Source organism: Camelus dromedarius, chromosome 32 (assembly GCF_036321535.1).
Source record: "Camelus dromedarius isolate mCamDro1 chromosome 32, mCamDro1.pat, whole genome shotgun sequence".
In the NCBI taxonomy this organism is placed as follows: Eukaryota; Metazoa; Chordata; class Mammalia; order Artiodactyla; family Camelidae; genus Camelus; species Camelus dromedarius.
The window spans coordinates 9,608,297-9,627,677 of record NC_087467.1 but is presented as its reverse complement, the minus strand read 5'-3'; the positions used below and the strand labels follow the sequence as shown (position 1 = coordinate 9,627,677).

The window sequence follows — 19,381 nt, the reverse complement described above, 5'->3', positions numbered from 1 at the left end:
AGAATCCCTTTGGTTGAAATGCCCTGCAATTCTCTGCTCCACCTGCTGAAATTTTCTTTCGAGATCTCTCTCAATCATTACGTCCTCCTCTGAAGTCATAGTAATTTTGTTCTTCCTTTGTGTAACTTACCATGTTACCTTTTCTCAAATGGTATTTTGAATTAGTGTTTGCCTCTCCTTGATTATAAATACTGCTTGTGCCTACATGCTGGGAGAAAATAGTATGTCCTAATGTTTTTTAGTTTCCCATAGCGCCTGGCATAGCCCTCAAACAAAGCAAGAACTTAATACATGTCGCCCCATGTAATTACTTCTCTTTTCTCTCCTAGATCTACTGTCGGGCTCTCAATGCCCAAGGCCAAGATTTAGAGAGACCTCTTGAGCTCAGAGTCAGGGTTTTGGATATAAATGACAACCCTCCCGTATTTTCTATGTCGACTTTTATAGGAGAGGTAGAAGAAAACTCTAATGCAAGTAAGTAATCTACTTTATTAAGTAAAAGGACTATTTCGGCTTCCAGATCATTTTTAACAGCCAGGCAACTGGAGGCTAAGCTGTGTCAAGGTGCCGTATCACAAATGGAAAAGATAAGGTTAAAAAAGCACACAGAACAGGAAGGGGCGGGGGGATGTCTCCCTAACGGGCTTTCCCTCCACCTGTGGAAGCAGCTCCTACTGTCACCCACAAGGAGCGGCTCTAAAGTGATGGAAGGATTTTCTCAGGTGACTCACACACCAGCTCTGTAGTAGATTCCTAAGGAAAAATCCCAAAAGTACTTTTCACAGCAGTGACAGGGCCACGGGGAGGAGAATTTAGCCTTCCAGCCTGACTGCTTTGCAGGGCAATCTCATCTGCAACTGTTCTTACTGTCTTTGTTTTTCCCTTTTAAATTTTAACTACTTTCAAGTCACTCATAGAAATCACCACCAGGCAATCTGTTTTGTTGCCATAATCTTCAAGAACTTTTGCTGGCAACGAATAAATACAAAACAAGCATTATTTCCTCTTCTTACATATGATTTAATGAATATAGATTTTTGCTTGCTTTTTACTCATAACTGATTTTAGGTATTTGAAATGTGCTATAAAACTAATCCTGTTTGTTCACCCCGCATATTTAAAGCTAATTGTCTCAAGTGATGCCGAGGGGCCCCAGAAAAATCTATCAACTAGATAAAGCATTTACCTACAAGAGCTTCAACAATCTAAATGTGGCAGTTACCTCCTTAGGGATTACTGTAAATGGTAACGTTTTAACTGCCAAATGACCAGTTGGGTGGGATAGTATACTACCTGCTTATCGTACCATTGAAGATTGTCCTAAATATATTAAAAACAGCAGAGTAGGGGGAGGGTGTAGCTCAGTGGTAGAGCACATGCTTAGCATGCACAAGGTCCTGGGTCCAATCCCTAGTACCTCTATTAAAAAGAAAACAAAACAATAAGCTTAATTACTATGCCCCCAAAAAATTAGTGAAAAACAGCAAGGCTAATCTCTCATTTGAATTCAAAACTTCAGCTTACTATAGTTACTTTTAACCTTTAAGTGGTATTTCTTATACGTTCAAATAATCCTTACATTTTAGTTTTAGTTGTGAAAATATTATACCCATACCTTAAACTTTAAAAAATACTACTAGACAATGTTAGCTGTAAAAATTCACACACTTGTAAAGTATAAATGGAATAGAAATGCATTCTTTGCTCGCCTAGTACCATTCTTCAGAGGCGAGCACTGTCCTTAGTTGCTTAGGTGCATATGTTCTGTAATCGTGTAAACATATACAAACATGTTTCCCAAGAGGAAACAAGTGAGACCCTATCTTACCTACTACCCCAACACATGAATTTCATTTACATCTATTTTGGACGTATTTCCATATTAGGAAATACAGGTTTCTTCATTCCTTTTAACAGTTTCATGGGATTTCATTGTATAAACGCACCATAATTATTGAATTAATTGCCTAGTGAAAACCCTTAAAAATGATGCTGAACTGAATACACACACACACAAACACAAACACACAAACACAAACAGAAATTGAAGGAAAGAGTCTAAGAGAGAGAAAGAGAGAGAGAGAGATGGGAGCTGGTGTGTTGGTGTCTGAAGACAGGACAACTGTTCCTGAAACAGTTTGAGCATAGAGAAGTCCAGTTTATGAATGCTGGCAATTTTTCACATTCTCCAGTGCCCTTCATCAAAACTGCTTATAAGATTAATGGAGAAGGTGAGGGACAAAGTACGTAATTAAACAAGCATCTCCTTAAACCAACTAGTTACTGGCACTAAGCTAGAAACCACACAAAACAGAATAATATATATTTGAGTTTGCATTATTCAATAGGAACTTTGTATAATTTTCTCTCATATAGCGGTTTAACTTTCTTAAACTCAATGAGGATGGTACTCTTATCATCCCCATTTGTAGATGTGGAAACTGAGGCCAAGATCACACAGCTAGAAAGTGCTAGAGTTGGGAAAGAGTTAATCTGGCTTTGAGATCATTTTGTTTCACCAGAGCAGCCTTAAAAAAACTTACACATGGAAAGGCAGAAGAAAACATTTCCTTGTTTTCTAACAGTCTGAACTCAGTAATGTCTAGATCACTGGTAAAACATGATCTTTTTGTCAAGGCAAAGATATAGAAAGGAGCTAAGATATTGATACGTTGAAGCAGTAGAATGGGAAAATGGTAGAGTGTCTGTTATACGGACCAAATGACCCAAACATCTTGTTGGAAAATCAATACACTATACTACAATAAAAATGCAAAATGTCCATTTGCAATCAATTTCCCTTGATTTCTAGATACACTGGTGATGAAACTCAATGCTACTGATGCAGATGAACCAAATAATTTGAACTCAAAAATAGCCTTCAAGATCATAAGACAAGAACCTTCTGATTCACCAATGTTTATTATCAACAGATACACTGGAGAAGTTCGAACAATGAATAATTTTATAGACAGAGAGGTAAGCTCTTTGAATGCGTTAGTCTCAATGGAACTGATTCTAAAAGGAAGAGTTCTAAGAAAGAAAAAGAAAACAATAGTTTAAATTTTTAATCGCATAACGTTTTCACATAATGATAATAAATATCTGTGAGATGAAAAATGGGCATTCCTCAAATAGATTTCATTTAATATTAGGATTTGTCTCAATTTAAGAAAACTATGTTCTGAGAGTACATAAAAATTTATGCAAAGTAGAAGCAAAAGCTCCATTTAAAAAAATAGTATGTTCTATAATGAAATAAATTTAAGAAATAATTGCTATTACATCCCCTATTTTGGTGACTCACAAGGGATGTGAACTTGGTAGAAGTACCAAGAATTTACAGGCTAACAAATTTGTTTGTCTTTTTTTAATCCAGCATATCCTAAACTCACTTGACAAGAGAACTATTTTATCTTTTTTTTCTCTTCCTATGTCTCACCTACTGACAGCCCACTGATTATTTTGGGAAATGAGTCGCAGAATCAGAATAATGGGTAGGAATTAAGCAACAACCAAACCAAACTTTTCACTTACAAATAAAAAATAACTAGTGATTGTTACCAAAATAGAATCAGTATTGCATGATTTCTATAATGCCATGTGGTCCTATGATTTAATTTTAAAATATCAACTTTTTCATTATTTTTTTTAATATTGATAGAATATAACTGACCTGCATGTATGTTAGGGATATAAATGAGGAAGTTTTATTTCTATTTGATAATTAAATTTTATTTTAATTATTATAGTTATTTCAAAATGACCATCTCCCTACTAATGACTCCTAGATTTAGGATAAATCAGATTACTTTAATACTCTTTAACGATCCAAATGCCATCAGTTTCTAGGTTACCTATATGTCCTTTTTCACTTGTTTGAAAACTACCATCAGAAGAAATTGACTATTTAGCTTTTTCTCTCCCAAACTTTCTTAAGGAGCCCAGTGGGATTTCCTTAATGTTCTAAGAGCTGTGGTGGTGAAGAGCTCTAAAAAGTACAGGAACTCTGCAGGCACGAGGACACCAACAGAGCAGATATTTTTAACCTGGGGTTTGTGGACAGCCCTCGAGATGTCTCTAGGAACCCTCTAAAATTATATCCACAATTTTGAGTGAGGATGCACATATGTATGTGTCTGGGAAAGGCTTCATGGCTTTACCAGCTTCTAAAAATGTAAGCACCATTGAGTAGAATCAAGAAGATGGATCATCAGCAACTCCACTGCCACAACCCACCACCCCCAGAAATGCAAGCCATCTGTTACTTCTATTCTTCTTGCACACTCAGGAGCTGATCATTTAGGGTACGGAATTGTCATGCCATAAATTCTTAGTAAACCTTACTCTCCCCCCTCCTGATCATTTTGGTCCTCTTCACTCTTTATCAACTTTCTCAACATATAATAAGAAATGAGGCCTTTAAAAAAAAATGCTGCTTCAGTAAATGATGCTGGATAAGCATGGTGGGAATAGAAGTGACAACATCATACTGATTCATGTGAGATTTGTGAATTTTCAATATTCTGCGTTACCTCTATCTCCATCACAGATTTACGTAAATGTTGAGGTGACGTTGTAAAAGAGCTTTGTATGAGACAGGATAACAACTGTCTACATCAACTGTGATACTGTTTGTCATGTGCATTTTTAGAAATACAGCCAGTACTCTCTGGCTGTAAGAGGCTCTGATCGTGATGGCGGGGCAGATGGTATGTCGGCAGAGTGTGAATGCAACATCAAAATCCTTGATGTCAATGATAACATCCCATACCTGGAACAGTCTTCAGTAAGTACCAGTCTTTGAAATGAGTAACTTTAAATTCATTACATCCCAGGATTTGTTCGAGCAATTCTATTTATAGATGTGCATGTTATCTTTAGTCACGTACAACCCAAATGTACACACATATTTCATCTTGTGTTTGTTTATATAATACATGTTTTAAAAAAAACCCATATTTGAGCAATGAAAAGTGAGACTACAAACACAGATCCTTTTTCTATATAGTGGATAACTATAAACATTCTATATAAAGCTAGTATAATTCTTCTCTTTCTCACACAGTTTGTGTTAAGATTTTTTTTTTTGACTTCTTGTTTCAGTATTCCGTAAATATTGAAGAAAATGCTTTAAGTTCAAATTTGCTCCAGATTAGAGTAATTGATTTGGATGAGGAGTTCTCAGCTAACTGGATGGCAGTAATTTTTTTTATCACTGGAAATGAGGGAAACTGGTTTGACATAGAAATGAATGAAAGAACAAATGTGGGAACTTTAAAGGTTATTAAGGTATGGTATAATTATTCTCAATGTTTTGCTTTTTTGATTTTTTTCAAAATGTGGTTTTTTTAATATTTCACAAACTTGAATGGGTGAAAGAATAAAAATTACTGTATTTCAAAGTGATATATGATACAGAACATTTTTACAGAGTTTTTCTGCTTATATCATTTCATGAAACCAGGTATTGAACTTTTAACTTGAACTCTTTTTCTATGAATACAATACTCCCTCACAGATCACGTAAATGGGAAGCATTTTTAATACTAATCTTATTTTATGCTTACAACAAAAGATGATAAATCCTTAAGGTTTTGTTTTACACATTTGAAGAATATTTTTTAAAGCAGATTTAACATGGCCTGAAAAAGTATCCTTGTCAACACTGTACATCAGTTATTATTCACTAATCATATTCATCACGTAAATTAAAAGTTGTTTATTCATCCAGTGTGTTCTTACAGAATTAAAATGAAATTACTGTAACTGTAGGATTATCGCATTCTCTTCTCACTTTGGCTGCTGACCAAGGCTTATTACAGACATAAATATACCAGAGACTTCATCCAAGTCATAGAAATTTGGTCCAAGTCAACAGAGTTCTCTTATGTCCCCTCTACATTACTGATCCACCACATTTATCTGCAGGGAATTTTCACTAAGATGTGGGGGGGAAAATGTCTGACTCAGGGAGCTGACAGTGAAGGTTTCACCCTGTGCTACAAGAATTGTCAGCCTGTTTTTTTAAATCTGCAGTAGCTGTGCATGGATTGTATGTGATGCATGCCATACGTATTCCTCATGGCAAAATGCAATCCCTTTTGAACTCTTTCCTTCCTCCAGAAAAGCCCTGGGAAATAAACCTCTAAGGAATTCTGTCCTTATAGGAACTTGTGATCATTTGTCTCAGATGTCTTCATAAAGTGTCACTATGCCTGTGGCTTCCATCACTGAGGCAGTGTGTGGATGCTTTAGTTTATTCCTTTCAGCATCCCTGCAAATTAGCCTGCATGCCCATAAAACAAATAAATACACTGAGGTTCAGAGAGAGTTTGTAACCTGCTCAGTTCTCACAACTAGTAAGTGGTACAGCGGACATTCAAACCTAGGCTTCCCTAGCTATTAAGTTCACATTCTTTTCACTATATTATCTAGGATTCCATGCTAGGGAAGCTGAGTCCTAATCTAGCCCAAACTACTATATTACTTTAGAAAATCGGTCGGTCTCTCCCCAATGTCTCTATCTGTAAAATGAGAATGATACTGATTTTTCTCCCAGAAGCGACATCATATATTAATTCCTTTTTATGATTATATATGTGTAATATGTGGGTGATGTATATATAAACAATTTTATAGCCATTCTTGAAGTTGCAAATAAAGCCAACATTAGAGCAAAGACTGAAAATTTTAGCTAAGAGGAGAGCTCAGTGTATGAATCGATAGCCAGCTAAATTACACTCATGGAAAAATACAGAAAATATATTACAAAACGTATAAGAAAAATATAGCTGGTACTTACGGGCATAATGCATAGTTGTGAATTTTATGAGTAAAATATTGACACTATCTTTCATAGTGAAAATGACTACTTCATAATTTTATAACATAAAATGAATTTTTCCATGATATGTTGAAGAAAATAAGCATTTCTTTTTATTATTTATGTACTATATTCTGTTACTTAATTTACTGAGAGAAGTCACATATACAAAGTAAAACTTCTAAATAGTTCTTTATGGATAAAAATCAGTCAAATGATTGAACGTATGATATATTTGGCCCATTCTTTGTAATAAATAGAGCTACTTTCTGAGAAACGTGAAATGATAGCATCTAACATAAGCTGTCTTTGCACTACAGAATGCATGGACGTGACCATCTGCATTATTTTAAGCTTTTAATTTGTTTGGTGAACAATTAGAATGCATTCATTTCCAACTGCTTCAACAAAGGATCTATGACAGTTCGATATTTTTTTCTTATTGTATTTTCATGAGTTTGTATTGAGGATAAAGAACGTAAGAATAGGTTGTATATTTATATGTGTTTATATGTAATTAAAGAAAGAGATGCAAGAAGTTTTTTGCTGATTATCAAAGGATTTCTCTTTTCTCTGGAATGCTTTTTCTCCTTGCAGTAAAACTATTTCTCTCTGCATTTTCTAGCCCCTCGATTATGAAGAGGTGAAGAATCTGCAGCTTAATCTTGGTGTTAGAAATAAAGCTGAATTTCATCAATCAATTAAGTCTCAATATAAACTCATAGGAAGTGCAATCTCTGTGACCGTGTTAAATGTAATTGAAGGCTCGGTGTTCCGTCCAGGTTCAAAGACGTATGTAGTGACTAGTAATATGGGACAAAATTACAAAGTGGGAGACTTTGTAGCTACTGACCTGGACACAGGTCTACCTTCAACAACTGTTAGGTAAGACTGACATTTTCCAACTAATTTTCACCACATACTGAACTTAAGTAAAAACAGGTTTTTTTTTGGAATCTGAAGTATCGAAATTAAAATATTTTTCATTATTTTTGAAATTCAGTCGTGAAACGTACCAGTTGATGAACTGTTACTTAACTTAGAGTGTTTAACTGAAGAAAATATAAAAAATTTGTGCAAAATGTAAAATAAATAAATATAAAGATTTAAAATGTGAAAATATATTGTATCTTGAAAGTTTGACACTCCGGTGTTTATATATTTTATTGACCAATTAGCTGATTACCACATATCACGGTTATTCCCCTTGGAAGATTTGATGGACTGATTTTCCCATTGCAAATTGGCCCAGATTGAAATCAGTTAGATTTAGTTAGTTCATTCCAGTTACTTTCTGACTTTAATCAGCACCCAGTATTGATCAAAATCACTTTGATGTGAAAAATTAGTTACATTAGGAAAAATTATGCTTAGTAGTTTTTTTAACTCTGTATATCCAAGTATTTTCTACTTGATCATGAAAAGTCTGTGTGTATGTGTGTGCATGTATTTTGCACGTGTGCTTGAGATGAAAAATAACAGTCTGGGGAAAGACTTCACAAATGAGTTTTAAAAGTTCTTTATGCTCCCCTCACGCCACGTGAGTATTTCCGTTGTAGTTCTTACCGCACTGCCCACCACTGCTGATCAGCTCGCTTGTACCCCCCAGACGTGAGTTCACTCGGGGCAGACCACACACCCATCCCTGACTCCTCTCCAAGTTCTATTCCCTGACTTTAGCACAAAGCCCCACGCAAAGAGTTCTCTGAACAATGATTGTCTAACGGATATATAAGTGAGAAGGAAAACTTTGCAGCCAAAGATGAGAAGAGAAAGAGAATAGAATAATATAGAGACACATGACTAGAACAGAGTTTGGAATCCGAAAGAAGTCCAGTAAATTCACTGTGTATGTGGCGAGGGAGTGGAGATAGGGAAGGGACAAAAGCCCAGCTGATGAAGAAGTAACGTGTTTGGTAAGAGGATAGTTTAGAATTAGCAGTATCTGGGTCGTAGGATAGCTCTGATGCTCCCAAAATCAAGTGAAAATGAGACTTTGCAGTCTGCAAACATCGAAGGATTATTCTGACACTCAAGTGGGTATAAGAGATAATTCCATTCTAAGTGGCTGCTCAGGAATTCTTTTTTCTTAAATTTGAATCTTTATCTATTTCTGAATGTCCTCAAATAGCTGGGACTGCCCTGAAAAAAAAAATAGTTTCTAATAATTGAAAACTATTTCCAGGGTATAGCTACTGACCGGAAACATGTTTTAAAATTAAAATCTCCCTCTCTCTGTCCTGTCTCTGACTCTCTCTCTCTCTCTCTCTTTCTAGATAGCTAGCATGATTTTGTACTGTTGTCTTTCAAATACAGATATGTAATGGGAAATAATCCAACTGACCTGCTCGCTGTTGACTCACGAACGGGAGTAATCACTCTGAGAAATAAAGTTACCAAAGAACAATATCAAACACTTAATGGAAAATACCAAGGAACAATCCTATCTATAGATGGTAAGAAGTCTATTTAATTTTTTCCTTTTTAGTGGAAATTATATATACACTCAGATGTGGACATTTTAATCACAGTATTTAGAAGTAACCCTTTTTCTGACAAAGGTTATTACATTGGGCATTATAGAATCGAATCTTGAATGATACGAGAAGCAGTATAATTTAGGAATTAAGACTGTGAGTTCCGGAACGAGACTGAATCGGTATCTTGTACCATCACTTAACAAGCTGTAAGATTTTAGAGAAGTTATTTAATCCATGTATCCCTGTTTTCTCTTCTGTAAAATGGGAAAGTAACGATACGGATTTACAAGTATTTAAGGAGTTATTACGCGTAAAGCACTTAGATGAGTGCTGACAGTAACAAATGTTAGTTCTTATTAATGTCAGGGATTGAAAGCTAACCGAACTTTACAAAATCTTTGGAAAGTTGATGTACAACTTTGTGTAAACAATTTGGAAGTAGCATGCTTCTGTTCCTTTAAAACGCAACCTTCTGGGGATAAACGTTAGACCAGATGACAATAATAAAACAAAAACAGTAACAATACAGCAGACTTGTATTCTAACAAAGCAATAACAATAGAATCAGCATAGCTGAGCTGAAAGGGCTTTGCCGTCAGACGGACTGGATTTAAGCCTACCTCTGTGATATACGTCCAGAGATATCTTTATTCACTTATTCAGAAACTATCTACTGAATTCTAACCGAACGTCAGTCATCGTGCCAGACTCTAGAGTGACATCAATGGACAAAGTCTGACAACAGAGCTGACATTTGTTTAATAGAAATAAGAATAACAATAATAATAACTTAACTGCAAGTGTGGAGCAATTAAGTTGGAACAAATCACAAATGTCCCTGCTCCTGTGTTCAGTCAACAAGCACAACAACTTACTGAAACTTCGAAGGACAAGAAGAAAGCAAATTTGGAATATCTGCTTGTGAAATAAAAACTGCTTCACTTTCTCATTGGATTGAAGGTTCCCCCTACCCCACCCCTACCTCCAATAGTGCCAAAATCCCTCTCTGATGAGCTGTTTTAACCACTGGTTGTGAGTCTGAGGCAACGCTGCTTTATCGGGTTTATGTAGAAAGGACTGACCAGCCTGCTCAAAAGCCGTTGGTGGTGTCAACCCATAAAAGGAAAAAAATAAATAAATAAACAAGAACTGAAGGTGAAAGACAATAAAACAGCAAACAAAACCTAGTCTAAAAACATGGAGAAGTGTGCAACACATAGTCTAGAAGTGCCTCCACAGTGGCTTATACATCACACAGCTGACCAATACATAATGTGGCGTTTACCATGTACGTTTCTAAACACATGGGACAGTTTTTCTGGAGCACTAATATTTTATTCATAGTGGCTTGATTTAAGAACTGATCACAGACAAGGGACGATATGGGAAGCTACTGAATTGATGGGAATAGACTTGGAAATAAGTACTGATGCAAAGAGGAAACGGTTTTGTATTGTCCAACAACTGTTAAGCTAAATGTCTAAAATATGTCTTTCATTTTAAACCTTGTTACAGATTCTCTTCAAAGAACTTGTACTGGTACAATTAACATTAATCTTGACGGTTCTGGCTGGGAAGAAGATCGTGAACAGAGTACAACTGGTGGTGAAATTATTAATGGAGGGAGTACTAGTACAAGCACAAACGACGTTACTTCCTCAGATGAGACTAACATCAATACCAATGCAGAAAATGCTGGCGGTTCTGCAACAAATACTTTTGATGGAGAAGGCACTGATGTTTATAGGCACCGTCTCAGAGATAATGTACATTTTGGTCCTGCTGGCATTGGACTACTCATCTTGGGATTCTTGATCCTAGGATGTAAGTACGTTAATAGTCCTATTTTCCTGTGTTCCCCTGCCAAAATGGGGAGAGGAAAAAAGTTTTCTGATACTTTGATCAAGTACATTTTACAAAATCTTATTTTTGTGCAGTTACCAAGAAATGTCTATGTTTGATGCTGGGTTTATGAGATGGGAAAAAAAAAAAATCCAGCCATTTGACCTTTTATATATAAGTATAGTGGGAGATAAAAATTTTTTTGTATTGAATCTCAGTGTAATAGGAAAGTACCATAACAGACAGGTTCAAATTGTTATCTGAGGGAAGAAGAGAGTCAGAAACAATTGATTGAAATAATCAGAAAAGGCAACAGAGAGAAAGTAAACTCTGGGTTGGGTTTTAACAGATGAATAGGAGCTAGCTGAGATAGCCTAGTGGACAAGAAAAGGAAAACACAATACAAGGAGAAAAAAAAAATCCATGTGCAAAACTCCAAAAGAATGAGAGCCAAGTAACTGAAATAAAGGACTCCAAGCGAGGAAGAAATAAAGAACGTGCCTGACAGCATGGTGAGAGTTGAGACTAGAAAGATGGACAGGGGCCAGACCTTGAAGGGACTTCACGTTGGGCCAAAGCTGCAAAGCCTAATGAAAGGAGAACCAAACAGAGGAAGGTTAGACTCTAGCTTCCAAATTTAACTGTCTGCGTCTTTCAAAGTTTCCCTAACTTTTCTGAGCCTTGCTTTTGCCATCTGGGAAATAGTAAGACTTACTTCGCGCTCACTCAAAATTTGTTTATCTGACACTAGACACCAAGAACTGAAATAACTGCTGCATTTGGATTATTTATTATCCATTTAGGGATCTGGCATGAATATCAGATAATAAAATGGGGATAATGCTGTCTATCTAATGGGGTTGTCAGGAACTCTCAGTAGTTGATGTATATAAGAGCTCCTGCTGCAGTCCCTAACACACAATAGGTCCTGAATAAACATTAGCTTTCTTTCTTAAAAAAAAAAAAAGACATACTTCACAACAATACTTTGATGATGAAAAAGAAGTACCATGCATGGAAGCATTTAGAGGTAGACCACATCCTATGGTCACTAGAGTGGACCTAGTCAAGGATCTACACATGGGGGTATAAAATCCAATGGATTCTCCAACATTGCGTTGGATGATGATAGAAATCAAAGTGGAGATAACCCAGATGCTACAGTCTCTGAGGAATGAGAAGGGGAGCTCTGAAGTAAGAAAGATGAAATCAGCACATTATAATGAAATCAGTGTAAACATGGCCATTCTCAAGTATAAATTATAAAATTTTAGTGTCACAAGATACCTCTGACGTTATTTAATTAAAATATACACACATGAAATAAATCAAAGCACTTGTTAATAAAATATTCTTCTACTTTCATCTCTCATAATACATAAACAGCCATAAAATAGACAGTTCTCACTAAATTTATTAGCAAATTGGATTTTCTCTGGTTTTAAACAGTTCTTTCACCCTTTTGAACCTGTTGATCAAAACTGAATTCATCTAATCCACAAGGAGTTTGGACATGCTCTTTTTTCCATAATTTAAAATGTATTTCAAAAAAACCCAAGAAATTTCTATATTAAGTAATAGAATTTCTTTCTTATTGGTTCATAATAAATTGGAATAATGACGATGAAAAGTTCTATAAAAGGAGAAACAAGCTTAAAAAAAGGAAGCATTCTCATCAAAGTGAACCAAAGCAAGAAAAATGCTAGAAAATTCACAGAATATAACATAAAACATATATATGAGAAAAGGTAATTCTCTAATTTCACATTTTTAGCCATTTTAATTATCAACCAACATTTTTATACTGAAATTAAATACTTGATAAAAGTAACTTAATTACTCAGGTGCTGATTATCTCTACCATAGGTAATATATAGCTTTCACTTTGAGTTTGTTTTTTATATTGGTGACTAGCTCTGAGTAGTGTAAATAATAACAAATTTTTTAAAATTATATATGGGCTTTACCTCTAGATTCAAAGCTATCTCTGAGTCTAGCAAAGTTTCATTAAACCCATGGGATTCTTTTTTATTTTCTTCTTCCCTCTCTCCCTTCCTATCCTTACTGCATTCCTTCTCATCTTGCTTCCTTCTTTTTTCTTTCCTTCCTTCTTCACATTTTTCATTTACACACCCTTTCCTTCATCCGTTCATCCCAAACCTTTTGTCAAGATCATATCATGTAAAAGGCTCTGTGCTAGAAACTTATAGAGATGAATGAGAAAAAGCCAAGCAATAAACAGGGAGAAAAAAAAAACCAACAAAACTATGGTCAAGCAGTGTAATGTTCTCCATTTGTACATCAGTAATTTCAAAAATTGTATCTGCGTGGGGGAAAACAACCTCACAGAGGATAACTGCTTGATGCAGGAATAAGATTTTACTGTTGAAATAGAAAAACATGTGGAAGAAGAAAAATCAACACAGGCATGGAGGAGAGAGCACGAAGAATCAAACGTATTGCCTGGTCTCTCCAGGCTTCTTTCTTCTCTCCTTTAACACTTTCCTAAGTAATGACAGGGGAAAGACTCTTTTGTTTGAACTGTATAATATCACCTGTAATATGAATACTAGATAACATATAAAAATTGATTGCAGTCTGGTAGACTGAAGCTCACGTTGACCATTATTCAGCTTGTTTTCTGAAACTTTCGTAACAGTGATAGAATCAAAGGGAGTCATGCTAGGGATTCAAATGTAGTCATAAAAGCAGGTTGCTTTGCTTTAATATGGTTCCTCTGCTAATTGCAACATTCCTGTCTTTTCCCATCAGTGGTCCCATTTTTGCTGCTCTGCTGTGACTACGGAGGTGCCGCTGGTGCTGGAGCCGGCTTCGAGCCTGTTCCCGAATGTTCAGATGGGGCGATTCACCCGTGGGCAGTAGAAGAACCGCCGCCCACGGTGAGTGCTACTGTGTGATAAGTGGCCTTTGGTCGTTACCTAAACCTGGTTTCATGCATGTGAGCCAAGATTCCGGGAATTACTCCCAGTCTATGCTGGTCTTCATTCTGGGGTAGTCAATGGGGAAAGCAGAGAGAAATCAAAGGCACATCAAAACTAGATGGCAGTAACCAGGGAAGGCTTTCTAAATGAGGTTCGGATTTATTTTAGTATTCTTTTAGAAAATCCGAGGTAATTTGAGAACAAACCCAATGTATGAATAGTGGAAGAAAAGAATCATTACAAATGGGAAAATGTTTCCTGTCTTTTAGGGTCTGACCACTGTCTGTGTACCAGCAGGACCCGCTAATGCAAATATAATTGAGTGCGTTGACAACACAGGTAAGAGAAAGAAATTTCTTTAACAGCTCACATGACTTAAGAATGAACTCTATTCTCTGTCTTTGCAAACTTTACTATTTCTCAATTATCTTTAAAATTGTTTCCATCATTCTTTTTTAAATGGCTAACTTGCAAATTAAATGGTAAGGAAAAATCTACAATAATTATTATTTTTATATGTTGTATTTTTTAAAATCTTCCTTAATCATCAGAGAGTACATAGGAAAAGATTTGACTAGAACTTCTATAAATAGAAGAGAAATTCCTAGTTGTAACCACTAATCAATTTTGGTAGAGGTTTTTTGTCTAATAAAACAATTGTTATTTACCTAAAAAACCCACTAATTAGAATTAAAGAACAACCCTATTGAATAGATCCAGGCTCACTTATCGAGGCTAGACTCTACCTCCAAAATTCACAAAATTACTCTGAAAAAAAAAAAAAGAACAATTAATTTTAAAAACTCACATCTTTGAAAATAATTGTCCCATTTTGCCCTGTTTCAGCGTAAATAAATATTACTCTCTTACTTTGCATTCTCTTTTTCAAACTTGTAATCATGACTTTTCCACTTTAAGCTCTTTAAAATGTAAAAGACATAGGAGTGCTTACAACTTATAGAACTGAACCATATTTAAAAGAGGTATCCGTTTTTGTTTTTGACACCCACGCCTTCCATCTCAAAAGCAGAAACTCATTGTCGACTCATATCTCCCTATTCATTGACACCCGATGAGTTCTCAAGACTTGTCAAATCCTCAAATCCAGCAGGATTTAGTTATGCATTTATTCCCTCATTAGGTTTTCAAACCTTGAACAGAGCACAATGAGAGGAACCAGAGTAACGGAAGTATGAAACACTGTACCTAAACTCAAGACCTTTAAAATATTAAAGCCATAAGACACCCATCCCACTGTCAACCCTTCCTCTGCCCACAGCACTTCCATAGACTGGGCCATCCTTTTCTCTTATCTGCCTGGAATATTGTAACAGGCTTCTCCTCCCCTCTCACATCCAAGTGCAAATCCCAGAGTCTCCATGCAAACCTTTCCCCTCACCACTGCCATGGCCTTTTCTCTGAAAACCAGTGGTTCTCATGCCTTCTTCTTCTGGAGGCCCTGTGCTTCCAATAATACACTGAGTATTCTTATACTATTTTTTTAACTTTTAGAATTTGGGTGTTTTCCCCCAGTTTGGAATCAAATTCTCTAAGGTATAGGATTTTGTAACTTCTCTGCAGCCCCCTTTACCAGCACAACATATGAGTAAGTAGTCTCTCAGCAAATAATTACCGAATTAACAAATGGATTAATAATACTATTTTGAACTCAATATCACGTTTGTATCTCCTTTCTTTATGTATTACCTTCATTGTATTTCTTTGTTCGCTCACAACTGCATACTTAAATGAAGAAACTATATGTTACAGTAAATCACTAACTTTTAGTTTACAAGACACTAGAGAAAATCAATTTAATTTGATCAACACTTTCAGGCGTTTACACAAATGAGTATAGTGGCAGAGAAATACAAGATCTGGGAGGAGGAGAAAGAACAACAGGATTTGAAATGACAGAAGAAGTTAAAACGTCAAGAGCCCCTGAGATATGTCAAGACTATTCTGGAACAATGAGAAGAAATTCCATGAGGGATTGCAGAGAAGGAGGGCTGAACATGAACTTCATGGAAAGTTACTTCTGTCAGGTAAGGCCACCCCCTCACCTTTCTCTCCATCCTGCGCCCACTGCCTTCCCCAGGCTTCCGCCGTGTCCCAGCAGGGCTTTGGCAGGTGTCTCCTAACCAGGTTCCCAGCTCTGCTTTTGTCTATGGCATGAAGTCCAAGCTCCTTCACATGGCAATTAAGGTTATTCACCAACTGGCACCGTCCCTCACACCTTCCGTTATTCTTTACCAACAACTCCACTTGCCAAGCGCCTCTGCCGTAGTCGCACTGGTCTCCATGGCTTTGCTTACACTGTGCTAGTCCTGGGATAAATGCTTTCCTCCCATCTGCTCTCTCACAAACCCCCGCCCATCTTCCAGGACCCGGTTCAGATACCCCTGCCTTTCTGAAGTTCTTACTGTTAATCCTCTTGTGCAAAATAGCATTGATGTTTCTTTATCTGTATTCCTGTAGCACTTTGTTTACCCATTTTATAGACATTTTGCTTTTTGGTAATGCTCTGGAACTAAAAATGATGTTAAAGACCAATTTACTGCTAAAAATTTATTCATAATTTCATGTTCTCTTTCCCCTACAAATTCAGAAAGCATACGCTTATGCAGACGAAGACGAAGGACGCCCATCCAATGACTGTTTGCTCATATATGATATTGAAGGTGTAGGTTCCCCTGCTGGCTCTGTGGGCTGTTGTAGCTTCATTGGAGAAGACTTGGATGATAGCTTCTTGGATACACTGGGGCCTAAATTTAAGAAGTTGGCAGATATCAGCCTCGGGAAAGAAGCTGAACCATACCCAGAGCCTGACCCCTCTTGGCCAGCTGAGAGCACTGAACCAGTTTGTCCTCCGCAGGGAACAGAGCCCATTGGTAGTGGACACCCCCCTATCTCCCCACATTTCGGCACTACCACAGTCATTTCTGAGAGCACCTACCCCTCGGGACCTGGTGTACAGCATCCTGTGCCTATTCCTGATCCTCTGGGCTATGGTAATGTCACTGTGACCGAGTCTTACACCACCTCTGGCACTCTGAGGCCCTCTGTCCATGTTCATGATAATCGACAGGCATCCAACGTGGTGGTGACAGAGAGGGTGGTCGGCCCAATCTCTGGTGCCGATTTGCATGGAATGTTAGAGATGCCTGACTTGAGAGATGGGTCAAACGTGATAGTGACAGAAAGGGTAATAGCACCAAGTTCAAGCCTGCCCACCACTCTGACCATCCCTGATCCTAGAGAGTCTTCAAATGTGGTAGTGACAGAAAGAGTAATCCGGCCAACTTCCGGCGTGATGGGCAGTCTGAGTATGCACCCCGAGTTATCGAATACCCACAACGTGATTGTGACAGAGAGGGTAGTTTCGGGCTCCAGCATAACTGGAATTAGTGGCCCAGTGGGGACAGGCGGAGGCAGCAGTACAGGCAGCAGTGGCCTGATTGGCAGCGCAGCCGGAGTAAGTGGTGGTGGCACTGGGCTGAGCAGCATGGGGGGGACCGCCACCATTGGCCACTTGAGAGGCTCCTCTGACCATCACTTTAGCAGCACCCTGGGTTCCGCCTCCCCGACCACAGCCCGAAGTCGAATCACAAAGTACAGTACAGTACAATATACCAAGTAGCCAGCACCCAGCACACTTCTTCTCAGTGATTGTGACTTAGGTTCAATTCCCACCACCCAAAAATGAACAATGTGATTTGTGACGCACAATTGGGTTCTAAGAAAACTGTGCAACGAGGTGAGACTCCACAGCAAGGGAAACAGACGGAAGCAGTGTTATTGGGCAAGAGCTCTCCTTGGCATTTGTAAACTTTTTTCTCATATTAATACTAATGGAATCATGACAGTGAACTAGAACTTGAGACAGGGTCTTCTTTGTGCCTGGATGGCCCGTAGGGTCTTCCTTGCTTCCGTGTGGCCTGTAGTATATCTCCAGCACACGGAATAAATAAAACTCGGTCATGTAAATGCACTGGCCTTAAGATGACAATTCGCATAATTCTCCTTGCTCTGTTTGGATTTGCCCTGAAGCTCAGGCAATACCTAAAAAGAACTAAACATGCAATATGTGCTCATGTATGTGGGAAGAATTTGAAATATGTGCCAAATGCCATGTCAGTTTCACAGATAATATAAATAAAAATCCAACCACATATTCAGACCAGGGTTAATCATTAAAGAAAAAAAATCTGGCTACACAGCTAAGTCCACAAGCCACAAGCACTCCTACTTTAATAATTGCACTGGGTAAAATAAACCTCGAATTAGGAGATGTTTTCATAAGAGAGTGGCAACAGAGAGACTGATTTGGGGTAAACTGGCAATGTCTGAGCCTGGATTTTGAGATGGGGCTTCAGCTATAATTCCTATGGAGTCAAGGACTTCTCTGATTCTAGTTTGTGTTTAGTGGTAGATGCAATGGTGATGAATATTGTATACTGGTGAGGTTGCAGGATATCACACCCATTTCCCCCTTTACCATTGTGACTCTGACTTAATAAAGGAAAACCTGACAACTGTACTTCTCAGAATGAAGAAAGTAACACCTGACATGGTTGTCATCACTAGCTACCTTCCAAGGAAGCAGATGGGAACTGCATTGTATTTTTCAGATTGTGTTTTTAGTGTTATTCATTTATACCCAGCTCTTTATTACACATCTCCTAAGTTAAAATAATTTACTTAGGCTGAGCTGTGAAAAACAACCTGCAGTATGGTTATGCTTTGGGAAATTTTTTTTAAGGGAATCTTAAAAAAAAAGTTTTTAGAACATGTAAAATGTTTAATGGGGGAAGTTAGAATTATTCAGTAAAGTAATACTGTATTATTAGTTTTGATTGAATTTAGTACTTTTTTTTTTTTAAAAACAACCCTCTGCTGTTATTTTGAAAAGATCAACAAGGAACTTTTAACAGAGTTGATGATATTGTGTTTACATGAATGAAATTGTACTAGACAACCCCATTTCCTTACTCAATTCTACTCCTTGAATTTTCTCACTAGTCTAAATTTTATATTCCTGGTTTGATTGGTCAATAAGCTCTTGGATTATATCTGCTCCCGTTTATAGAGGGTTCCCAAATTACATAGTATGATATATTTTTCTAACTTCAAAATTTAGTAATGTGTTATTTATGATACGTCATTTCTGGCAATTTGCTTTATAGTGTTACCTAGTTAAAAATCTCTGAATAGAATCAAAGCATTTTTAGAGGTAAATTTACTATTGCACGGTAGAGGAATTTTTTCTCTTTTCTGAATTCGATGTTAAT

The 19,381-nt window shown here is 37.1% G+C and overlaps 2 protein-coding genes across 2 annotated transcripts in view; one reads left to right on the top strand and one right to left on the bottom strand.

The window, feature by feature from the left end:
* The window catches only part of DSG1 (desmoglein 1), a 31,069-nt gene extending 12,188 nt beyond the window's left edge, over positions 1–18,881 (top strand). Inside the window, exons 5-15 of the mRNA XM_010977202.3 lie at positions 330–474; positions 2,813–2,979; positions 4,655–4,789; positions 5,107–5,292; positions 7,452–7,711; positions 9,143–9,282; positions 10,822–11,130; positions 13,921–14,048; positions 14,360–14,429; positions 15,927–16,135; positions 16,699–18,881. Of these exons, the coding sequence (XP_010975504.2) occupies positions 330–474; positions 2,813–2,979; positions 4,655–4,789; positions 5,107–5,292; positions 7,452–7,711; positions 9,143–9,282; positions 10,822–11,130; positions 13,921–14,048; positions 14,360–14,429; positions 15,927–16,135; positions 16,699–17,730 (2,781 nt within the window). The 3' untranslated portion in view covers positions 17,731–18,881. The remainder of the gene's footprint in view (positions 1–329; positions 475–2,812; positions 2,980–4,654; positions 4,790–5,106; positions 5,293–7,451; positions 7,712–9,142; positions 9,283–10,821; positions 11,131–13,920; positions 14,049–14,359; positions 14,430–15,926; positions 16,136–16,698) is intronic.
* Positions 1–19,381, bottom strand: part of DSC1 (desmocollin 1) — a 265,006-nt gene that overhangs the window by 144,755 nt on the left and 100,870 nt on the right. The window lies entirely within an intron of this gene.